Source organism: Bidens hawaiensis, unplaced genomic scaffold (genome assembly GCF_021521415.1).
Source record: "Bidens hawaiensis isolate Kalapana, Puna unplaced genomic scaffold, B.hawaiensis_p1.1 tig00012650_1, whole genome shotgun sequence".
In the NCBI taxonomy this organism is placed as follows: domain Eukaryota; kingdom Viridiplantae; phylum Streptophyta; class Magnoliopsida; order Asterales; family Asteraceae; genus Bidens; species Bidens hawaiensis.
This window is the reverse complement of record NW_027492047.1, coordinates 409,707-429,694: the sequence shown is the minus strand read 5'-3', so window position 1 is coordinate 429,694 and position 19,988 is coordinate 409,707. Positions and strand designations below refer to the sequence as shown.

Here is a 19,988-nt window from a genome sequence, read left to right as displayed (position 1 = left end):
GCGCGTTTTCAACACGTTACAACTCGTTTTAACAGCAAAAGCTCGTTTAAGCGATTTTTCAGTTCGTTTCAGCACCTAACAGCTCGTTTAAGCGATTTTTCAGTTCGTTTCAGCACCTAACAGCTCGTTTAAGCGATTTTTAAGTTCGTTTCAGCACCTAACAGCTCGTTTAAGCGATTTTTCAGTTCGTTTCATCACCTAACAGCTCGTTTAAGCGATTTTTCAGTTCGTTTCAGCACTTAACAGCTCGTTTAAGCGACTTTTAAGTTCGGTTCAGCACTTAACAGCTCGTTTAAGCGATTTTTCAGTTCGTTTCATCACCTAACAGCTCGTTTGCGCTGAAACGAACTGAAAAATCACTTAAACGACAACAATACAAATATTTTTTTCTAAACGACCAACAATCAAAGAATTGCATAGGCAATTCGTATATGATGACTTAATGTTAAAAAGCCACCGTCATCTGGCCCATCCCAATCGTACGAAGCCCTTAAGCGCCTTCAAATTAACTCTAGTTTCGGGAAAAACCCACCCGTCCTAAGGCCCACAGGTGGTAAAACACAGACGCTATCAGGGCCGAACCGAAGATAACAAAGATCATGGTCTGCCTTTAGTGAGCCACCCATGCCTTCCACAAAATGTTGCATGTGGGAATCGTGAGAATTCAACATGGATTGGATCCCTCAATTGAAGAACCCATACTTCCCACCAACTACACCAAATACAACAATACAAATATTTTACGCCCAAAATTTAATTAAAAAAAAACTAAAATGTGACATATAAATAAAGAAACCAATAAAAAAAATATTAATATAGAGGGATGTTAACATACAAATTACGTCCTAGTTGTGGTGCGCGCATATAATGTATTTATGTGTGGGCCATTAGGTGGGCAAAAGTGAAATTGCAATAATTTTGACGTTATTTTATTATCTTCGTGAAAATAACGTTAAAGTGGCGAAAGGTTAATCATGCATCATGTGGTGGCGTTGATGGTCGAAAGACAAACGTACATGCACCAATCAGCCGGTGTCTGGATGGTTGAGTATTATGTGCCTTATGTCCAAGGCTTGATGCAAAACTACTATCGAGCCAAGGGTCTCACCGGAAGCAGCCTCTCTATTTGTAGGGGGTAGAGGTAAGACTGTCTATATATTACCCTCCTCATATATTACCATAGATTTGCTATTGGTGAGATTTACTGAGTACGATGATGATAATGTTAACATACAAATTAAATTAGCGTGATAACTGTAAGAATCAAGTAATGTAATTATTAAATTACAACGTAGTGTAATTATAGTACGCTGTATTTATAGTAAAATATAATCACACTTAATTTTCACAGTTAATACGTTAATTTGTATTTTAAAAAGTGGATATGTAAACTTTAAAAAGGTAATAAATACTAATAATTAATTGGGGCAAAATACATATAAACCCTAAAATAAATCCAAAATAAAAATAGAATGAAATCAATGGGAAGCAGAGGTGACGTGACATTCAGGAACCCATGTCTGACAATGCATCAGCCATGGGCTTCTTTGCTTGTATATGGAATCAAACGTATTGAAGGTCGATCTTGGCCTTCACCAGTTACAGGTACTGTTGAAATTTTATAACTTTATTAAACTTTGTTAACAATAAATTGATTGATTGATACTATTATTATTATTATTATTATTATTATTATTATTGTTGAAGCTGTTATTTTGTAATAATGTTGTTATGGAAGTTGTGTGAAAATCAGGGGTGTGTACGGTTCGGTCCAAAAAGGGTAACTTTTTCGGTTTCCGTTTGGTTTTGGCTTTTTTGGTTCGGTTTTGGGCTAAAACGGAACCAAAAACAGAACCTCCAGTTTTTTAAATTTTGAAAACAGTTGGGTTGGGTTTGGTTTTTATGGTTTTCGGTTTGGGTTTGGTTCGGTTTGGGTCGGTTTTGGGTTAAAATTGATCGAAAACAAAAGCTTCGGTTTTTGAATATTTGAAAATCGCCTGGTTTGGGTTCGGTTCGGTTTGGGTCAGTTTGGGCTAAAATTGAACCAAAAACCGAAATTTTGGTTTTTTAATTTTTGAAAACCTTTCTGTTTGGGCTGGTTTAGGCTAATACCGAAACTTTGGTTTCTAAATGTTTGAAAATCTTTCGGTTTTGGTTTTTTTCGGTATGGGCTGGTTTTGGGTTAAAACCGAATAAAAAATTGAAACTTCGGTTTTTGAATATTTGAAAACCGTTCAGTTTTGGTTTGGGCTTTTTTCGATTTTTTGCCATGAGTTTGAAAATTTTGGGTCGAAAAAGAGTTTGACCCAAAATAATGAATTTGGGCCTGAATCATTTTGTTAATTAATAATTAATTAATTATTACTCATATAGTCATATGGGCTAAAATATTTGAGTTACATATTTATTAAATTGTTATAAATTACTTAAAATAAAAGATGAAAATTTATAAATTTGGTTCAGTTCAGTTTTTGCGGTTTTTGCTAAAACATACAACCAAACCGTCGGTTTTTTGTTTTTGTTTGGTTTTTCGGTTTCATGCACACCCAATGAGTTCATTACTTAATCTGGTCGATAAAGATGCGTTTTCGAGATTTCAGTACTAAACTTGTTGATTTTGAAGTGTATATATTGCATTCTTAAAATCACATAAATTTTTGTTGTTAATATAATTCTTCATAGGTGATGCAAAATGTACCTAAAAACTTTGTCATAACTAACTGTTACTCTGTTACTAACTTACTATTAAATGTTCTTATTTTTTGTTTGTGTAAACGTTTTGAAGGTCGGCTTTGGATTCATGCTGCTGGTAAGATCCCGGATCCTGAGACAATTAAAGCGATGGAGGATTTTTACAGACAAATATACGCGTTAGATGGAGTTACCGATCTCAAGTTCCCAGAACATTATCCGGTTTCAAGGCTGCTAGGTGATAGTTTGAATATATTTTTTTTGTCCATTTAACTTATTATTTTTTGTTTTTGTAATTTTACTAAAAACATGCAAATTGTATTGTTTACATAGGTTGTGTCGAAGTGGTTGGATGCGTTAAATGCGAAGAGCTTACATCATGGGAGGATGTTCCTCAAGGGGTATGCATCTGTACTCTGTAGTTGACTTTTTATATTTATATGATATAATTGGATCGAGCTCTTTTTATAAAGTTTGAGCTCGGCTTGTAACAAGCTCAGGCTCGACTCGTTTTATTAATTAATTTATAAGCATTTATAATTATTTTTCTCTATTTTGAGAAAAACCTTAGACGTGTCTAAGCTCCGCTTGAGCTCGTGTAGTACCTAAAACGAGCCAAAGCTCGTCTCGAGCTAGGCTTTGTAGTGTGAAATTAATACATAGAAGTCCAAAACATGTAAAAATTAAAAATACACAAGGCTAGAGTTCGGGCTCGATAACTTAACGGGCTTTTTAGAGAGCCCGAACTCGAAAAAGCTCGGATCGTTTTAAGCTTTTTGTCGGCTTGTTTGCACCCCTACATAAAACCGAAATTGGCTACATTATACAATACTTTTTAGTTTAATTACATGAACAGCGATTTAATATTATATATGTGTTATACTTGCAGGTGAGACTGGAGGGACAAACCGCTTTCTGTTGGCTATGTGAGCAACCACAGGTTCACTTCTTGCTCGTTTAATAAACGATATTCGTTATCGTCATTTTTTAGTAACTAATATGCAACTTGTTTAACATATGTATGTGCAGAAATTGCTTGTACCATTTGAAATGCGTGGATATCAAGGAGTCTATAACTTGGAAAAAAGGGTAACAATAAAATTCTAGCCTGAATAATCTGGTTTTGTTAGTTGTTTTTACGTTTTCGTTCATATAGTTTGACAAAAAAAATCCCCCTTTTTAGTCCAAAAGTTATAATTTGGCGTTTATGTTATTTATTGTGGTTTCATTCTCATTTGAAACGAGTCTTGACGGTTGGGTCATGGGTTAGTCAAGTCAGTTAGCTTTGAGGAAGAATTGGTCCATGTTGACCGAGTTATATGGAGCTATTTGAAAATAAGAAGTGCACGTTGGGTAAAGGAAATAGTCTGCTAGATTTTTAGGATTAAGTTTAGTTTATTGTTATTTTCTTATTCCTCACGTTGTGTCATATGTAGGCTATATATTATAGCCATTTGTTTTATTGAAGTAGTGTACCTTCTTTTGATAATATAATAGAAAGCATTCTCAAACTTCCTTGTTCATAATTCACTGCATATTTACATATATATATATACAGTATACGGGTGTTGTGTGTGTGTTTTTAGAGTGAGGGGCCTGATCCAACAGTGTGCATGGGTCGGTTCTGTTTGGTTTTGGACTAAAACTGAACCAAAAACTGAAATGTCGGTTTTTTGAGTTTTTGAAAACTGTTCGGTTTTGGGGTTTTCGGTTTTATCATTTGTGCTTGAAACCTGAGTTGAAAAAAAAGTTGGCTAAAATAATGAATTTGAGCCTAGATATTTTTGTTGGTTTATAATTAGTTGATTATTATATTTATATACTTGGGCTTAAATATTTATGTTAAATTGTAGAATAAACTATTATAAACTACTTAAAACTTAGTATAAAAAAATAAAAATCTAAAAGTTCGGTTCGGTCTTTTCAGTTTTAGTTACACGCAAAACCGAAACCGAACAGAAAATTCAGTTTTTTCAAAAACAAGGAAGCAGGCTGTCGGTTTTTTTTTCGCTTCGGTTATTTTGGTTTGGTTTTTACGGTTTCATACCAATCTTTTCGGTTACACGCACACCCCTAGAAACGAGAATGAAACCGTAATTTACGATTATTATTAATTAATTTATTTTGTTATTGATATATAGATTCTTGAAGGAGCACTTAGAGGTCTATCTCCAGTTGAGCCACCAATGCCAGTTAAGTTTCCACTACCGGACCCACGAAACCCGTTATCTTTAAAGCCAGGGTCACTGACCCACGGCCTTAAAGACGGCCCTAACAAATCCAAACCGGACGAGGACTCGTCACCAAACCTTGCAGCAGCCATAGCCGGTGCTCGGGCTGCTGCAACACAGTTTTCAAAGAAGAATTATGTCCCGCCTGCAACGGGATTCCAAGGTCAAGGATCAAGGACACGGAGTAACACAAGTTGTTCAATGGAAGGCGGTCAAAGCGTAAACGCTAAGTATGAACCGCGTTGGCGTGTTAAGAATGGTTAATGTGTAGCATGTGTTTTGTGTAAGGAATTTGGATGCATTTTTTTTGGCTGTTTTTATAAAATTTGGTGATAATTCTATGTGTTAATAATTAGAGTTAGAACAATGTTTTGAAACCCGAACCGGGTGGTTTAGTGGTCGGATCATTTTTTAAACCGCTAGGTGTGGTTTAATAACATTAGGAGTATTCTTCGGATTCTTTTTACCAATTTCAGGTGGGAAAAAGTGATCCGAGAACTGACCCATTTATAGTTCAGGTTGGTCGGGTTCAGGATACTTTGCTTTGGGTTGTTCGGTTTTCGGGTTTAGATGAAAAATGATAAAAAATGTTTTTAACAAAATTATCATCAAAATTTTAACATTATATGATTATATGATTATATGAAATATGATAGATTGATAATGTTCAAAAGTCAATGTTATGACAGATTGATAATGTTCAAAAGTCAATGTTATGATAGATTGATAATGTTCAAAAGTCAAACCATAATCCCAAAACTTTATATTCCCAATATCATAGCCTCCAAACAACGGATCTCACTCCAAACTACGGATCTCAGGATGGTACCGGTACCGATCTCGAAAATCTCGATATTAAAAAACTGAAATATTTGATACCGGTACCGAAATGTTTGGTTCGGTACCAGTATTTCGTGCAAAATTTGGGCGCGCCGATACTGAAAGCTAAAAACTTGGTACCGATTCAGTATCGAAAACGCTCATCCCTACTCCAAACCAAAACACATGAATTAAAAGGCAATAAATGTTAGGTTTTTTCTTTCTGGGTCGATTTTTTTGCTAGAAAATGGTGACCTGATAACCGACCCATTAAGGCTCGGGTTAGTCGGGTTCAGGTTTTTCGAGTATTTCTAATTCGGTCAGATGACTTTCGATTCTGGTCAGATTTCGGGTAAAAATGATAGTTATAAATAACATGGTTTATGAATAATTTATTACATTGTATATTCAAACACTACATTGACTGGTGCATTACATTAATTTACTCATCAATTAATTAAATATATGATATATGAGGAATTGATGACCATTTCACTTAAAGTGGTCCATTTCTTGTTGACCAAGTTTAAGTGTTATTTTGGAGTTTAATTTAATGATGTTTTGTATGCATCTGTCAAAAAGTAGTAATATTCTTTCCTGATATTCTATTGGTATAATTTATGATCCTAACATAGTTAATACAATAACTTAACTTGACTAAATAGTATATATTTAAATTAGTAAAGTTGTGTTTGTTTTTGCTTATAAGGTCTGTAAGGAGTCTGTATCTGCGGGCGCGCAGATATAAGTTCTTGAATACTGTTTGTTTTTAAAAATAAAAAAAATCTGAAAATTGTTTTTGTGGTCTTAAAAAATAAGTTTTTTTTCACCATCTTCACACATCTTAACATCATACCAAGTACCAACTCCCAATGTCCAATACCACCACCACCCACCATCCACCGTCCGCCGCCACCACCACCGGCCGCCGCCACCACTGTCCGCCGCCACCACCACCACCACCGTCCACCACCATCGTCAACCACCCACCACCACCACCGTCCATCACCACCACCACCCCCGTCGGCCACAACCACCGTCCACTACCACCACCACCACCCACCGTCTGTCGCCACCACTATCCACCACCACCACCCCGCCACCGCCACCACCACCACCACCCGCAACAACCATCCACCACCCACCACCACCACCGTTCATCACCACCACCACCCATTGTCGGCCACCATAACGGTCCACCACCCACCACCACAATCGTCCATCACCACCACCCACCGTTCACCACCTACCACAATCGTCTACCACCACCCACTTCCATAGTTCATACACCACTACCAATTATTTTGGCAGTCTATAAACGTTAAATGACTTTTATCTACTTTAATATATATGATATGTTATTAATTTTCAGCTTATGCATACGATATCCAGTTTATAAAACAAATAGTATTATATTTTCAGATTGCAGACCTTCAGACCACATCTTTAGTTGCAGACATTGAATCAGATGAAATCAGATTGCAGACAATTTTTGTCTTAAAAAACAAACAGCACCAAATCTTTTTATGGAAAACTATTAGTAAAGATGAACAAGTTTTACCGAATACCGGTACGTATTGAACATATACTAACCGGACACAATTTCCACCGGTACCGGTACTCATTTTTCATGTTTTCGATATTGTTACCATTCAGTTTCACTCTAGTTCAATATCTTCTATGGTTTTGGTACCGATCGGTACAAAACCGAAAAAATCGTATGCCATTAGGTATATGGTTTCACTCATTTTTGGTTTTGGTATTTTTTTGTTACGGTACTGGTACCTTTCACACTCATACTATTAAGGCTTTGCCTAATTTTTTTTAAACAATTTTGTAATAACCAAACTGTAAATTCAGACCAATTCGACCACAAACCCAACTTTTAGCTAGTTCGGTTGGCATCCGTTAAATCATTTAAATCAGAACTAGTAGACATACTAGCTTTTATTGAGTGATGGTTGAACCGACTCAGGGACTAGATATTTTGAAAAGTTATTAAGTTTTTAGAACGGCAAACTCACACACTTTAATTTCGCTCATTCCGCTCATAAATCTACTTTTTTTCCACTATGATACTTGACACTATACTTAGGAATAGACACCTTTAACCTTTAGCATTTTTTGAAACTATAACATAATATAATATTTGATGACATAATAATGGTCCCAAAGGTCATATGATTGAGTGATGCCAGCAATGACCTCAACAAATCTAAACTCTTATCTTATTTATAGAGAGTCAAACATAATCACATAAACAAAAGACAAGTACCTTAAAACTAGCCACCAATGTCTAACACACTTGCAAAGCTTGTGTTCATCCCAGCACCAGCAGTAGGCCATATAATGTCCACCATGGAGTTAGCAAAACACTCGTGAAACGCGACCAACGCCTCTCAATAACCGTTCTTCTCATAACCCCGCCATACTCGGTCTTGGCACTCACTAAATATACCGAATTGTTAGCTAAAAACACAAACGAACGAATACAAATAGTCCAACTCCCTCAAGATGTTATACCACCAAAACTAGACTCCAAAGCCCCCTTTACGTCGTTTTATGCATACATCAATAGTCATTGCAAATACGTTAGAAATATCGTGGCGGACATGATAAATGAGACTAGTTTGGGTCGGGTAGTTGGGTTCGTTGTTGACATATCAACCACAGGCATGATAGATGTGGCTAACGAGTTTAATCTTCCGACATATGTGTTTTTCACTTCGAATGCTGCTTTTCTTGGCTTTAAGGTGTATTTTGAGACACTATGTGTGGAACAAAGCCAAGATGTTGTTCTTGAGCTAGCTAACTCGGAAGGCGAGTTAGTTATTCCGAGTTTTGTTAATCCGGTTCCAATGAAGGTTTTTCCGGAGTTGTATCAAAAACAAGATGGGATGAACTTTTTGGTGTGCACTATTGGGAAAATGAGAAAGGCTAAAGGGATATTGGTTAATACATTCTTGGAGTTGGAAACACACGCGATCAAGTGGTTTTCTGACACTGACTTCCCGCCTGTGTATCCGGTGGGACCCTCACTAAATCTAGACGGTGTAGCTGGAAAAGCCGATGATATGGATGTGATTAGGTGGTTGGATGGTCAACCGCCGTCCTCGGTAGTGTTGTTGTGTTTTGGGAGTATGGGTTGTTTTGATGAGGTACAAGTGAAGGAGATAGCACGTGGTTTAGAGCAAAGTGGTCAAAGATTTGTGTGGGCCCTACGCCGGCCTCCACCGCAAGACCAATCATTTGAAGTGCTTCCTGACGATTATGATGACCCGAGAGCGGTTTTGCCAGATAGGTTTCTGGAGCGGACCTCGGGAATTGGGAAAGTGATTGGGTGGGCCCCACAAGTGTTGTTGCTGGCACATGAAGCAATAGGGGGATTCGTGTCCCACTGTGGGTGGAACTCGATGCTGGAAAGCTTGTGGTTTGGTGTACCGACGGCTACACTGCCGATATATTGTGAGCAACAGATGAATGCGTTTGAAATGGTGGTGGACTTGGGATTGGCGGTTGACTTGAATATAGACTATAAAATCAATGTGTTTAATCCTGAGGGCGATGTGGTCATTGTGACAGCTGAGGAGATAGAGAGGGGGATAAGGCGTGTAATGGAGGATAACAAGGTGAGGGCAAAAGTTAAAGAGATGAGTAAATTAAGCAGGATGACAATATCCGAGGGCGGTTCATCATACGCCTCAGTTGGTTACCTTGTTCAAGAAATCATGAGTAACATCGTATGATATGAGTTAGAACATTATTATATTATCTCGGTTACTAATCTACAATTAATAATATTCTCATGTTTTCTTAACAATAAAATAACGTAACTTTGACCATAAATTTTGACCATAACTTATCATTTTTCATAGATAAATATATATAACTAGTATTTTATCCGGCGCAACGGTAATACTATACCCAAGTCTGTCACAAGTGTTCAGGCGGACAGTCAACGCGAATTCAGCTGGTTCCGGTTATGTGTGTTATTGTACCATAACTAAAACCAAAATAAAAAAAATAAAATAAAAAATTTGAGGTGGACCAATGGGGTGGCGCCAGCTGGTAAAACTCGGGATTTGGTAAAACCCGATCGTTGTTGATCCCGGGCATTGAAGCAATGAGTCTACACAAATTCAGTTGGTTCATCTCACATTCGTGACGGTACCGGAACTAAAACAAAAAAACAAACAAAATCAGCATTCTGTCGATTTTCGTTACGTTTGTTACGATACTAGAACTAAAAGAAAACATGTTGAGTCTACTCGAATTTGGTCAGTTTCCATCATGTTCGTTACAATATCGAAACTAAAACAAAACAAATTTTCATTCGGTCGGTTTTCTTTACATTTGTTACGGACCGAAACTAAAACAAACCAAAAAAGACTAATACAGTGCCGCAAAGTTGCCCAATCAGAACTTTGCGACACCAAACTTCTTGTTTGTATTATATAATAATATTTATAATATAGTTTTGGAAAACACAATAATTAAAAACAAAGCTATATGATAGATGGGATCACATATAATACTTGATAGTGTACAAAAATACAAAATGGACCCAATGACCATAACATTCAGAGCAGCCAGCAATGCAATGACCTCAACAAAACATCTCTCTCTCTTATTTATATGTAACAAGACATAATAACCAAAAAAACAAACTCTAAAGTCTAAAGTGTCTAAACTAACAATCAATGGCTAAGGCAGTTGCAAATCTTGTGTTTATCCCTGCACCAGCAGTAGGCCACATAATATCCACTGTCGAGATGGCGAAAGTACTAGTGAACCGTGATCAGCGCCTCTTAATAAACGTTCTTATTATAAACCCTCCTTACTTTGTCCTGGCTCTAACCACCTACATTGAAACGTTGGCTAAAAACCCCATCGAACGCATACGATTTATTGAGCTCCCGCAAGACCAAACCCCACCAAAACTCGACTCCAAAGCACCCGTTACTTCCTTCCATGAGTTTATTAATAGTCATTGCAAATATGTTAGAAATATTGTGGCTGACATGATAAATGAACCTCATTCGGGTCGGGTTGTTGGGTTTGTGGTGGATATAGTGTGCACAAGCATGATAGATGTGGCTAATGAATTTGATCTTCCGACATACGTGTTCTTCACGTCTACTTCGGCTTATCTTCGGTTTAACTTGTATATTGAGACACTATGTGTGGATCAAAACCAAGATGCTGTTGTTGAGTTGGCTAACTCGGAAGGCGAGGTAGCTCTTCCAGGGTTTGTTAATTCGGTTCCCACGAAGGTGGTTCGAGCGGTTTGCCAGTTAGATGTGGGGTTGGATTTTTTGGTGGATTCTTTTAAAAATTTGAGAAAGGCTAAAGGGATCATGGTTAATACGTTCTTGGAATTGGAAACACACGCGATCAAGTCGTTTCCTGACACCAACTTCCCGGTAGTGTATCCGGTGGGTCCCGTACTAAAGCTAGACGGGGTGGCAGGAAAAGCTGACGACATGGATGTGATTAGGTGGTTGGATGGTCAACCGCCATCCTCGGTGGTATTGTTGTGTTTTGGGAGTACGGGAAGTTTTGATGAGGTCCAGGTGAAGGAGATAGCACGTGATTTAGAACAAAGTGGTCATCGATTTGTGTGGTCCCTACGTCGACCTCCTTCACTAGACCAATCATCGAAAGGGGTTGTTGATAATTATGACGGGGTGTTGCCAAATGGGTTTTTGGAGCGCACTACGAGAATAGGGAAAGTGATTGGGTGGGCCCCACAAGTGTCGTTGTTGGCCCATGAAGCGGTGGGAGGGTTCGTGTCCCACTGTGGGTGGAACTCGATACTAGAGAGTTTGTGGTTTGGTGTACCAATGGCTACATGGCCATTGTATGCTGAGCAGCAGATGAACGCGTTTCAAATGGTGATGGAGCTGGGATTGGCGGTTGACTTGAAATTGGATTATAAGATCGACATGTTTAATCCCAGTGCCAATACTGTCATTGTCACGGCCGAGGAGATAGAGAGAGGTATAAAACGAGTAATGGAGGATAACGAGGTTAGAGCAAAAGTAAAAGAGATGAGTAAACTGAGTCGGGCAACTGTAGCCCCTGGTGGTTCATCATATGCTTCTGTTGGCTACCTTGTTGAGGAAATCATGAGTAACATCATTTGACTTCGAATTTTGTATTAGTTACTCTTAATTATATTCTTATATATTTTTCTTTCCTCAACTATAGATGAGCCAAAAAGCATAATTACACACTATTTTTTCACTTAATTATTTCTTTACTAGAACTTACGCAGTAGGTTGGGGTGCTAATAACAACTCAAGAGAATTTAATCATTATAGGGAAATAAGGTAAGGTGATCCGCTAGCTCCGTTTTTATTTGTAACTAGTGTTGTACTTGGCTTGTAGCGTTGGGGCAATAGTAAACCCAAGCGTCGTCGGACACAAGTGTTCAGGCGGTCAGTCGACGCGAATTTGGTTGGTTCCGGTTAAGTGTGTTACTGTACCAGAACTAAAACCAAAATAAAAAAAAATAATAAAATTTGAGGTGACCAATGGGGTGGCGTCAGCAGGTAAAACTCGGGCTTTGGTAAAAGCCGATTATTGTTAATCCCGGGCTTTGAAGCAAAGAGTCTACACAAATTCGGTTTGTTTATGCCACATTTGTGACGGTACCCGGAACTAAAACAAAAAAAAAACAAAATCAGCATTCTGTCTATTTTCGTTACGTTTGTTACGATATTAGAACTAAAAGAAAACATGTTAAGTCTACTCAAATTCGGCCAGTTTCCATCATGTTCGTTACAATATCGAAACTAAAACAAAACAAAATTTACATTCGGTCGGTTTTCGTTACATTTGTTACGAACCGAAACTAAAACAAACCAAAAAGGACTAGTACGGTGCCGCAAAGTTGCCCAATCGGGACTTTGCCGCACCAAACTTCTTGTTTGTGTTATATAATTGCAATGGAAGCTCTTCAGCTTATGGTAGACATGATAAGGCGAGTTGGAAGGCAAAATAACTATCATTTGTTGGTAGAGTTACATTGGTCAAATATGTTGTAGGTAGTTTTCCAATCTATTTCCTGTCGTAGTTTAAAGCCCCTAAGAATGTAATAAAACGTTGGAGGGAATTCGGCGTAACTTCTTATGGGGGTCGGAAAATAATAAACGGAAAATAAGTTTGGACTACTAATACTGGTAATGAACCTTTCAACACATGAGTGGTTAGGTTGGATTTGGAAAGATCCTCAAGGAGTGTTCGGCCTAAATGGTTGTTCCCGTGGAATAATTGGGTTCCGTTAAAAGTTAAACTACCTTGATTGTAAAGGGGGGAGCTTGACAGGATTCCAACTAAAGAGGCGTTAATGTATGGGTGTGACGCTACCAAATTGGAGTTGTGTCCATTGTGATAACTCTTTGGAGACAGTTAATCATATTTTGGTATTATGCCCATTTGGCAAATGTTATTTGGAACTAGGTATGTATTATTAGATAAAATTCCCTACAAACCTTTGGGGTTCTTATGTTCAACTTGAATAATACGATTTTATATATAATTTACTATAAAACGATTACAATAAAGTGGCAGCCAAACGGGCAACAAGCTGCGCCGCAACCCAATAAAATCCCTGCTCCGACGGGGTTTTCTTCGATATGAGATATGTTGGATTTGGTTTCGGCAATCACAACGACGTTTCAGGTGGTTTTTCTAACTACACTCTAGAACCTATGGAGGTATAGGAACGAGGCGATCTTCAATAATAAGCATACCCGAGATGTCTTTATCATGAGATGATCAAGACAACAGATTTTGGTTGAAATCTAGATCTAATATTTTGATAAAATTGTAATTATTCCTGTACTTGTAGTTTTGTTTGGTTTTGGGTCAAAATTCAGGTCTTGTTTTATATAATATAGTTGTTTAAAAAAAACTCAATTCGTTAATATGAAAGCTTACTCCACTCAAAATTTTTCAAGAGGTCTTTCGTTTTAAACAGGACCGTCTTCGAAAATCTTTTAAAATTTCGGGTCTCAGGATGAGCCTGAAAAAGGGTCTCTAAAATCACGCTTATAGTTATATGATAAATAATTTGACAATTTTACCAATTTAGTTGCATGTCTGAAACCAATAAGAACCAAAGCGTAGTGGTAATGGTAGTGGTGGTGGTCACGGTGGTGGTGGTAGTGGTAGTGGTAGTAGTAATAATAATAATAATAAATAAATAAATAAATAAATAAATAAATGAATAATAAAAATCTATCTATTCTAATAAAAATACTACATACTTTTGTCACTTGTCAATCCCATAGACTTCTCATCTTTTTCACTTATTTCAATATATGATCATTATCTTTTAAGTCATTTCAATATATGAATTTAAGTTTGTTTTTATTATATGTAAATCCTAATTGATTCATTCATTAACAATAATGGTGAAATAAGAAAATAAGGAAATATTAAAATTGACGTTGCAGGTTTGTTACAATAAAATTTTAAAGTTACAAGTAATTGCAAATTAAAGCAAATAAAAGGTGCATCATTATTGAAGAATTTGGATTTGTATGGTAAACTACAAATAATTTTTAAACTGAGATTCGAGCAACAATGCATAATTTGAACTTAGAAAAATGTGTATTTTCTTAATTTTCTCCACATGTTTTGTATAAATATTGCAAACATGGGGAATACATGTTATATAATCTTGGTGTTTAGCATTAAATTATTGAAATTGAATTATAATAATTATAACCTATATGTATACCGATTTACTATATGAAGTATATGTCATTTATTTATATGATTTTTTACTTAGTATAAAGGGTTTTAGCAATGAGAAAATCAATATTTAGTTTTCAATATTTTTTTCTATAACCCAGACCAAAATGCTTAAGAAAACATATATTTTCACTTTAATATAAAAAAAATAGTTAATCCGGTTAAAAGTCATTTAGCATGCTTCTAACAAATCCGAAATCTTTGCCTTTTTTTTTCTATATGTTGTTAAAATATATAAATTGTTTAATTAAATATTCCAACAACTCCCATAATTTTAACTAATAACACGGGATTAGTATTCAAAATTTTAACATTCTTTATCCAATACTTTCAACTATTATAATAAGAACTACTATCTTTACTTTATGCAACTTTAAATCTTTTAATATTATACAAACTCAGAATAATTATTTTTATTTGAACATGACTTTAAGGTTAGTATGCCTTTGTCATTTTCCACTAATATGAAATGAAAAAAAATTCATTTTGTTATTTAAAAAATCATTTTGTTATATTTTAATTTCCGGTTTTATATGTTGTTTGATTATACATTGTTAATTGTAAAATATAAATCAAGTAAAAAATTTGTCATACACAGAATATTAATGACACCAAATTTATCATGATCAATCGATTTTTGGATAATCATGTTTTTGGGATAAACATGAGCAGATAATCTCAAATGACATATTAATTGATTAAAATGTATGATATTTTGTGTGTATGAATATTTTTTTTGGGTAGTTTCATAGATTTATTATTATTTATCTAGGGTTGGTATGTACTTGAAGAATCTTATTTGTCACACTCACAACTATACGTGGCTATATCAAAAGTTATAAGCATACCTATATGTAACCTTATCAAGAGTTACAAGTAGGCATGGACTAAAGATTTTGATTTGTGATAAACAATGTATACCAACCAATACAATCACAAATATAGTGTACACGGGATGTTTTACTTATTTGTAACATATTTTTGTAATCTTAGTTATGTAATTTATGTAATTTTAATGTAAATTGTAACTATATAAAATATATGATCATTTTGTTAACTATATTTCACTTAATAGTTAAGGCATAAATTTTTTATAAATTACCCGTGTAATACACGGGCCTCAAACTAGTAGCCCATGTAAAACACAAAGGAAGTACCAGAAATGGGAATTATACCCATGACTTTTGGATCCATTGCATATCTTTAGTCCATGTCTACTTGTAACTCTTGATAAGGTTACATATAGGTATGCTTATAACTTTTGATATAACCACATATAGTTGTGAGTGTGACAAATAAGATTCTTCAAGTATATACCAACCCTATATAAATAATAATAAATCTATGAAACTACCCAAAAAAAAATATTCATACACAGTTGGAGAGGCTGCCAACTTTTGTATCTTTAGCGGCCAGAAATTTGGCGGTTACATCTAACTTTTGTCCTTTCTGTGGTGAAGTCGAGGAAACCGCTGAACATCTTTTTGTCTCCTGTAGACTTGCGCAAGAGCTTTGGCAAGTCATCACTTAATGGTGCAAGCTTCCGGTGTTCTTTGCGTTCGGGTTCCGGGATATAATTGAGATGCATAAATTCTCTATATATCCAAAGAAGAAGGCGAAAGCTCTCCATGCTGTTGTATTGGTTACGGTTTGGAGGTTGTGGAAGGCCCGTAACGCGCGGGTGCATGAAGGGAGTCAAGTTTGGTTAGATAGATTGGTAGAGGACATACAAGTTTTGGGTTATCTTTGGGTGAAGAGTAGAGCAAGATTGGCTCATTTGGGTTGAGAGAATTGGAAGAATTTTAGTTTTTGATCCGCACTTGGTTATGGATGGTTGTTTTTGTTTGGTAGGTCATGTTTGTATTTCTTAGTCTAGTCTTGAAGAGGTAGGTCCCAGCAGAGCCCAGTTGGACCCGCAAGACTCACCTTGAACAGGGACGTCTGCGCAACGACCAACTGCTCCCGCAGGACCCACCATGCTCAGAGAACCTTACGCGCAGTACGCCAGCTGTACCCGCAGGGAAAGCCTCCCAATGGTGAAGTACCCCGCCTGTTCCCGCAGTTGCGGATACAAGCCATCAGGGAAGGCTACCCGCACTAACAGCAAGGCTACACGCACAAGGCACTAGCTACTTCAGTAGTCACATGAAGGAATGAGCAAGGCGGGAATACTCCCGCCTAAATGAGCCAGTCCGTATGCTTCTGGAAGATCTTTTGTACTATACCTACTAAGGTATGGGCAGAACAGACGATTTGACCAGAACAGCCCATGAACCAATCACAGGGTGACAGCTCACCGACAACAGTACGAGGAGGAACACCCTCTAGTACTGTTTGTCACTATTAGCCGCTGCCTACTCACCAACCCTTACGATGGGACGTGCGCAGCCTACAGTTGGTGGAACAGTGCGTAGCCGGCAGTAAAGGAACAGTGTACAGCCGACCTTATTACTGTCGGCCGTAGCCTATCCACCAACCAGCATGGCCTGTGCGTAGTCCACTGTTGGTGGAACAGGAATACTATTCAGCCGGCTGTACCTTCTAGGAAACCTACATTCGGCTATAAATACTCCAACACCTTGGAATGGTAAGGACATCATCTGATATCTCATTATCTTATCTAGCAATCTCTTAATATACACTTATATTCAGAGCAATCTAGTCTGATTCTCACGCCGGAGGGTGGTCACAAGGAGGAACCCCCCCTTCTCAGTGACGAGCTTACGGTGTCTGTTTTGCAGGTCACCTGAAGAACAACCTTCTCTGCTGGACCTCATACTCGTGGGAAACATTACTTAACCCCCAGATTATCCGTAATCTGCCCCGGGTCACTTAGTGTTTCTTCATTGGCGCCATCCGTGGGAGAAAAGCTAGAACTAATTCTTAGTTTTTTCAAAATTTCTGAAGAAATGGTTAACGTTACTCCGGTCCAAAGGCCAGTAATCGACCAAGAAACCCCGGTAACCACAACCCCAGCAACTGGGGGGAACACCGGCGGTTATACAAATCTTACGAACACTACCCCGGTTACCCAAGCCGGGGCAAGTGCAGTAAATATTCCACTGGGGTTCACTGATGCCCAGTTGGAAAAACGAACGAGGGTCCCTCGCCAAACACTAGATCAAGTTAAGGCGTGGGCCGAGGCACGTCAGAAAGAGTTCCAAGCTGAATTGGATGAACGCTTGCGTTCAGTTCAACAGGCTGACGAATTCGGCAGTACTCGCCAACATCTCAATATGAACAGTGAGTGCGAGTACTCAGACGATGAGAGGGAAGAATCCGATACCGACGCAAACCCTCGCCATAAGGCGAAAGGGAAGCGTAAGGAAACGGACTTCCAACCAAAAAGGAATTTTGGGGAAGCCTTTAAACCAACGAATGCGGAGAGAAACCCGCGTGACTTCTCCAAAACCTTTAGACCAACTGCTGCAAATGCAGGAAAGTCAAAGTTCGCAAGGGACATTGCGGAAGCAATCGCCCCGAGAAGTGCCAAACAAATGTCCAACATTGGCACTTATGATGGTCTATCCGACCCAGACGACCACTTGAACAGATTCATTGCGGGGGCAACCGTCAGTAACTGGACGGAACCCACGTGGTGTTATATGTTCCAGATGACTCTGGTTGGAGCGGCCAGGGCATGGTTCGATCGTTTACCGGTCCACCACATATATGATTGGGCGGACTTTCAAAACAAGTTCAGCCAACACTTCAGCCAACAAAGGAAATATACTGAAGAACAGTGGACGATCCTCAACTGCGTCAGAGAGTAGGATGAATCTTTACTAGACTTCATCACTCGCTTCAACTCCAAAAAGCTAAGTCTGGGCAACATAAGTGAAGATCTTGTTCGCGCCGCTTTCATCCAGGGCGCCGAATACCCAGAGCTTATCCGCACATTGACGGGTAAGGAAGGCATGCCATCCACATGGGATGCCATCATGACGGCAGCCAAGCGCTTTGCCGAGACGGAGAAACAACTGGGAAGGGATCTTCCCCAGAGTACACACCTCTACACGCAAAGGACCAGAGAAAACAATGTTCGGATCGCCCGGCAGAACAAAAAGAGGAAGCTAGGTATTTGGCAGTCAAGGGTAAACTTTGACACCTCATCCAACTCTCACCCTCTTGTTGGCGGAAGAAATAACACACACCCTTCAAGCCAAAAACACCGGTGGACGCCACTCACCAAAAGCGTCACGGAGATATTTGCTACTGAAAAGCTACCATGGCCAAAAGCTCCAATGATCCGGCAGCGATCTAATGCGGATCAGAGCAAATCCTGTGACTTCCATGGGACAAAAGGTCATAGTACGGAAGAGTGTACATCCTTGAAGGATATTGTTGAAGCATTCGTCAAGGATGGAAGACTGGCACACCTGGTGGCATCAATCAAGAAGGGAGGAAGGAACGACAACCGGTACCGAGGCAACGGACGAAAGCCCGTTGACATCAGTATCAACATGGTTCATGGTAAGATCAGAGGAAGAAAAAGGCGAACGACAGAACCATGTGCGTGGAAGGAAGCTGAGGTGCGCTTCCCGCGAGTGCCAGGAGGACCCAGCAAAGAAGGCCCTATCGTCATCAAAAGCCAGCTGGGGCACTACATCACTTCTCGCACTCTTGCTGAAAACGGCGCCTCGTTAACGGTGATGTACAGGCAGTTCTTCGACAAGCTAGATGACGAAGACAAGGAACGCCTGGAAACGATCTGCGCCTCGATGGAAGGGTTCGATGGCAGCACAAACACCCCCCTGGGTATCCTATCTTTCCCCGTCACTCTTACGGACGGGAATCACTCACGCACAGAAGACGTGGATTTTGTCGTAATGAGGAAGCCACACCACACATACGACATTCTCTTCGGAAGAGACGGGATGGCAAGATTCAACGCCGTGGTATCCTCAGTCCACGGCATGATGGGATGGCCAACAGCTGAGGGTGTAGCGATGATCACCGGCATTCCCCAGGTATGCATCACATCTGTCTCATCTAAACCCAAACCAAAGATGGCTAAACCAACCATCACCGAACCAGAAAGATGGGCCTTCAACGGCAAGTACCCTGACCAGGCCGTCTCCATTGGCTCAACAGTTGTTGATCCCACACGCACCTTACTCAAGCGCTTATTACAAAAAAACGCTGACATCTTTGCGTGGACACCAGCTGACATGACTGGTGTACCCCGAAGTAAGGCAGAGCATAAGCTCAAATGCGATCCGGCTGTTACGCCAATCGTACAAAAGCGCAGAGTAATGGGGCCAGAACAAATTAACGCGTGTAGAACCCAAGTCAAGGAACTCCTTGACGCAGGCATCGTACGCGTTAGTAGATATCAAACTTGGGTTGCAAATCCCGTTATGGTACCGAAGAATAACAAACAATGGCGCATGTGCATAGATTTCAAGGACTTGAACAAAGCATGCCCCAAAGATTGTTATCCGTTACCTGAAATTGATCTTAAGGTGGATTCGTTGGCACCGT

The 19,988-nt window shown here is 38.7% G+C and overlaps 2 protein-coding genes and 1 pseudogene across 2 annotated transcripts; all 3 read left to right on the top strand.

Moving 5' to 3' along the window:
- Positions 1–1,438: 1,438 nt before the first annotated feature.
- Positions 1,439–5,267, top strand: LOC143541816 (uncharacterized). Its single transcript, XM_077034537.1, has 6 exons — positions 1,439–1,605; positions 2,786–2,929; positions 3,025–3,092; positions 3,581–3,631; positions 3,721–3,780; positions 4,833–5,267. Exons 1-6 carry the CDS (start codon positions 1,473–1,475, stop codon positions 5,184–5,186), a joined length of 810 nt encoding a protein of 269 aa, XP_076890652.1. The 5' UTR covers positions 1,439–1,472; the 3' UTR covers positions 5,187–5,267.
- A 2,542-nt stretch (positions 5,268–7,809) lies between these two features.
- On the top strand, positions 7,810–9,487 carry LOC143541815 (anthocyanidin 3-O-glucosyltransferase 2 pseudogene; annotated as a pseudogene).
- Positions 9,488–10,383: 896 nt separating this feature from the next.
- LOC143541814 (anthocyanidin 3-O-glucosyltransferase 2-like) lies at positions 10,384–12,024 on the top strand. The gene has a single exon (XM_077034536.1). The coding sequence runs from the start codon at positions 10,442–10,444 to the stop codon at positions 11,885–11,887; it is 1,446 nt and encodes a 481-aa protein (XP_076890651.1). The 5' UTR covers positions 10,384–10,441; the 3' UTR covers positions 11,888–12,024.
- The last annotated feature ends 7,964 nt before the right edge of the window (positions 12,025–19,988 follow it).

Coding starts and splice junctions, on each gene's coding strand:
- LOC143541816 (XM_077034537.1), top strand. CDS start 1,473: ATGAAATCAATGGGAAGCAGAGGTGACGTGACATTCAGGAACCCATGT. Junction 1,606..2,785: donor TTGGCCTTCACCAGTTACAG/GTACTGTTGAAA, acceptor AACGTTTTGAAG/GTCGGCTTTGGATTCATGCT. Junction 3,632..3,720: donor GGCTATGTGAGCAACCACAG/GTTCACTTCTTG, acceptor ATGTATGTGCAG/AAATTGCTTGTACCATTTGA.
- LOC143541814 (XM_077034536.1), top strand. CDS start 10,442: ATGGCTAAGGCAGTTGCAAATCTTGTGTTTATCCCTGCACCAGCAGTA.